The following is a 3,017-nucleotide window of genomic DNA, read 5'->3' on the forward strand; positions in this document are numbered from 1 at the left end:
GATGAATTTTCGATAGTTTTAACGAGCCGAACAAAACAAGCGCTCGATCTTTTTGTGCAATAATCCCTCAGGTCCAAAAAGATTAAAATCTAGAGGAGGGATAGCACTTCCGGTCGCTTTAACGAGCTGGAAGGCCAAAACTCGGCAATCTTTTCATATTTTACGAGTCAGATGAAAAGAGCTTAAAGAAGACTTGTCTTTTGAGGAACGAGTGATAAAATGGGTAGCAGCTGATTCCAGGTAAGGGTTGGAATTTTCCAATCACGACAGTGTCACAAGGATGGCTAGTGAAATCACTCTTCGCAGCTGTTCCTCAAAATGGGTAAACAATCAATATGGAGGTGAATGATCGGCCAATGGAAAAGTGGAGGTGACGGTGCAAACACGACCAAGGCTTTAGTGGCTGATAATGTTACATTCACGGTGGTTATTTACCGGAGGGTAGTTCATTTTTTAACGATCTTAAACGCGGAAAAACACTACTCGGTCTTATGTTTATTTTTTAATGAGCATGAACTATGTGCTAAAACTGCTCGATAACATGGTCTAGTTTTGATTTTTTACCATAAATAGCTTTGTCTTTTCAAAGATAGTACTGTACCCTCAATTGCTGCATCAAACTAGTTAGAAATGAATAACATTTGCTTGAAAATGAGATTAAAACACTAATATTTCACTTTGAACTACGTAAAAAGCTATTAAAAAGTGTTTTTACCTCTCATTTTACCATTTCATTTGAACTTGGTTTGTTGGAGCTTTGGAGGTGCCTCTTCCCCCTTGATTTTCATCAGCTGATTTCGGGAGATTCTGTGGACGATTCTCGGCGCCGTCTGGACCAGGTAGGAGCTAAACCTGATCTCTTTCATTTCATGGTTTCCTTTCTGCATTCTGTGCTTGATTTCCTATTTTTCTGAGCCCCTGGGGTTTGATGGGGTCGCTCTGCCATCAACGCACCTTGTGCACTCGAAACCTGCGCTGAATGTCAAGCAGCATGAAAGCAGTTTGACCTTCAACGCAGGTGGAACACTGTGTAGGTGCGCTGGGCGCAGAAAAGGATTTTGTTGCATAGTTTTTGATGAAAATTTTTGCCTGTTTCTCATCAAAACTAGGATCTAACTCATCTCATGTTTATTTTTCAGAGATATTGGAGCAAAATGACCCTTACATGGCGAGAATAAGAACATGAAGAAGAGGACATGATTGCCCTACATGATCCAGTTACGGTGAACGCGCTGCAGAACTGTGGTTTGCTGAAGTTCTTCCGCATCTCTAGCATGAGACAGCAGATCAACCTACTGCAGTATTTGCTCGACGCTTGGGATCCTATCAACCAAGTTTTCCAGATTAGGGGCAAATCTATCCCCTTGACCGCAGTAGACATTTACTTCTTGACTGGCTTGTCATGGCGGGGTGCCCCCATCTCTTTGTCAGGTTCGGCTCGAGGGAGTGACTCTGTGAGAGATTATGTCCGCCAGTATTGCAGGGAAGGATCTCAGCTGGGTAAAGACGGCAAGATCATTATCCATGAGGTTGCTGACAGGTCCCTTAGGTCTATCCTATACACTATTGGTAGGATGGCCGGTAGTGCGTCTCTTCATGTAGCCAACAGATCTTATATGCAACATGCCTTGGAGTGCCTCCAACCGAAAATATTCAACTGGTGTGATGCAGTACTTCTTCAGATGAAAAGTCAGTTGACCAAGGTAAAGGACGGGAGGCTGAAGAACTTTGGGTTCGGTTCTATTTTGACCGCCTTTGCTTTGGAGAAGATACCACTGATGCAGCCACAGTACATTGCACTCGACTTGCCTTCTCCTACCGAGCCACGCATGCAGAGATGGGTTGACCACATGTCTAGGCATGCTGGTCAATCTCAGATTTCTTTTTCCGATACCTTCTTCAGGTGGTTTGAGCGTCAGGAGATGGTCTATTCTGAGTATCCATATGTTGGCATGGACTTCCGGGGTGATCCGGATTTAGTACTGCTGGACAGCGAGCAGTGGGGCGCTATTGGTAAAATCTTCGACCATATCACTGTTTACTGTTTTTATTTATAATGTCCTTGTGCTTTATTCTATCAAGACTTTAATCAAACTCATGTGTGCATGCAGATGTTGGTTTTGTTCGTCCAGTAGTTCGCCTGAGAGTGCCAGCCGCTGCCCCGGCAGGAGAGGTCGTCGGGAGGGTTATCCTTCGTGACCTTGATGTGGCCGAGACCCTTACAGCTGTGCAGGAGCAGGTTGAGAGCCTTACTCTCGGTATTCCAGATGTGAGGATCGACGAGTTACCTTTACAGTTGCAGCGACATACTACTGGTGTGCCTAGACGATGGACTCGTCTCTTACGCATGATCGCACAGGCTGTGACGTGCTATCACGAGCATCACTAGACTAGGGTGCCCCCTAGCATTTTGAGTTTTTGGGTCATGTGACCGATTTTGCCTTGGTTACAGAACATTATATGTAAACCATAAACAACTTATATATATATATATATTTTGATTTTCGGGGTTTTATTCTGGTTGAGTTATGTGATCCACATGTACAACATTGATGATGTGTTTCTTTTATAAATGTCGCAAATGTCTATCTAACACATAGTTTGCTAATGAGTCGGTTAATGTGTTTAAGTTTCTGGAAATATGCTGGTATTGAATTAAATCAAACTGTCTTTCCAAAATCTTAACCCTTAGAAACATGCGATAAATGGCTGGATTTCAGACGAAATATATACCATTGAGTTGTAGTATTACGAGTTGTGAGTCTAGCCTGACGATTAGTCGGCATATACCATGGGTGATGGCATCAGAGAGCAGTTCTATCAACGCGCTATACTCAACGATGTTATTCGTTGATTGCCCAATACATACACCTCTGAAACTTACTAACTCGCCGCTTGGATCAAAAATGGCCCAGGCTGCGGAGGACAGGTTCCGCGAACTACGACTCGCTCCGTCGGCATATCCAACACATGTCTCCAAAAGGTTTGACATCTGCAATAAATGTAAAAAGGTGGAT

At 43.5% G+C, this 3,017-nt stretch overlaps 1 protein-coding gene across 1 annotated transcript; it reads left to right on the forward strand.

The window, feature by feature from the left end:
* The first annotated feature begins 1,143 nt into the window (after window positions 1-1,143).
* On the forward strand, window positions 1,144-2,413 carry LOC149228477 (uncharacterized). Its single transcript, XM_089375688.1, has 2 exons — window positions 1,144-2,013; window positions 2,112-2,413. The coding sequence occupies exons 1-2, from the start codon at window positions 1,197-1,199 to the stop codon at window positions 2,387-2,389; spliced, it is 1,095 nt and encodes a 364-aa protein (XP_089231814.1). The 5' UTR covers window positions 1,144-1,196; the 3' UTR covers window positions 2,390-2,413.
* Window positions 2,414-3,017: the final 604 nt, after the last annotated feature.

Source organism: Pinus tabuliformis, chromosome J (genome assembly GCF_031772625.1).
Source record: "Pinus tabuliformis cultivar Carrire ecotype Pingquan chromosome J, CPIR1, whole genome shotgun sequence".
Classification (NCBI taxonomy): Eukaryota; Viridiplantae; Streptophyta; class Pinopsida; order Pinales; family Pinaceae; genus Pinus; species Pinus tabuliformis.

Bases quoted from the DNA above. Each gene is read 5' to 3' on its own strand.
- LOC149228477 (XM_089375688.1), top strand. From the start codon at position 1,197: ATGATTGCCCTACATGATCCAGTTACGGTGAACGCGCTGCAGAACTGT. The intron at 2,014-2,111 runs GTAAAATCTTCG...GTGTGCATGCAG, and splicing joins CGAGCAGTGGGGCGCTATTG to ATGTTGGTTTTGTTCGTCCA.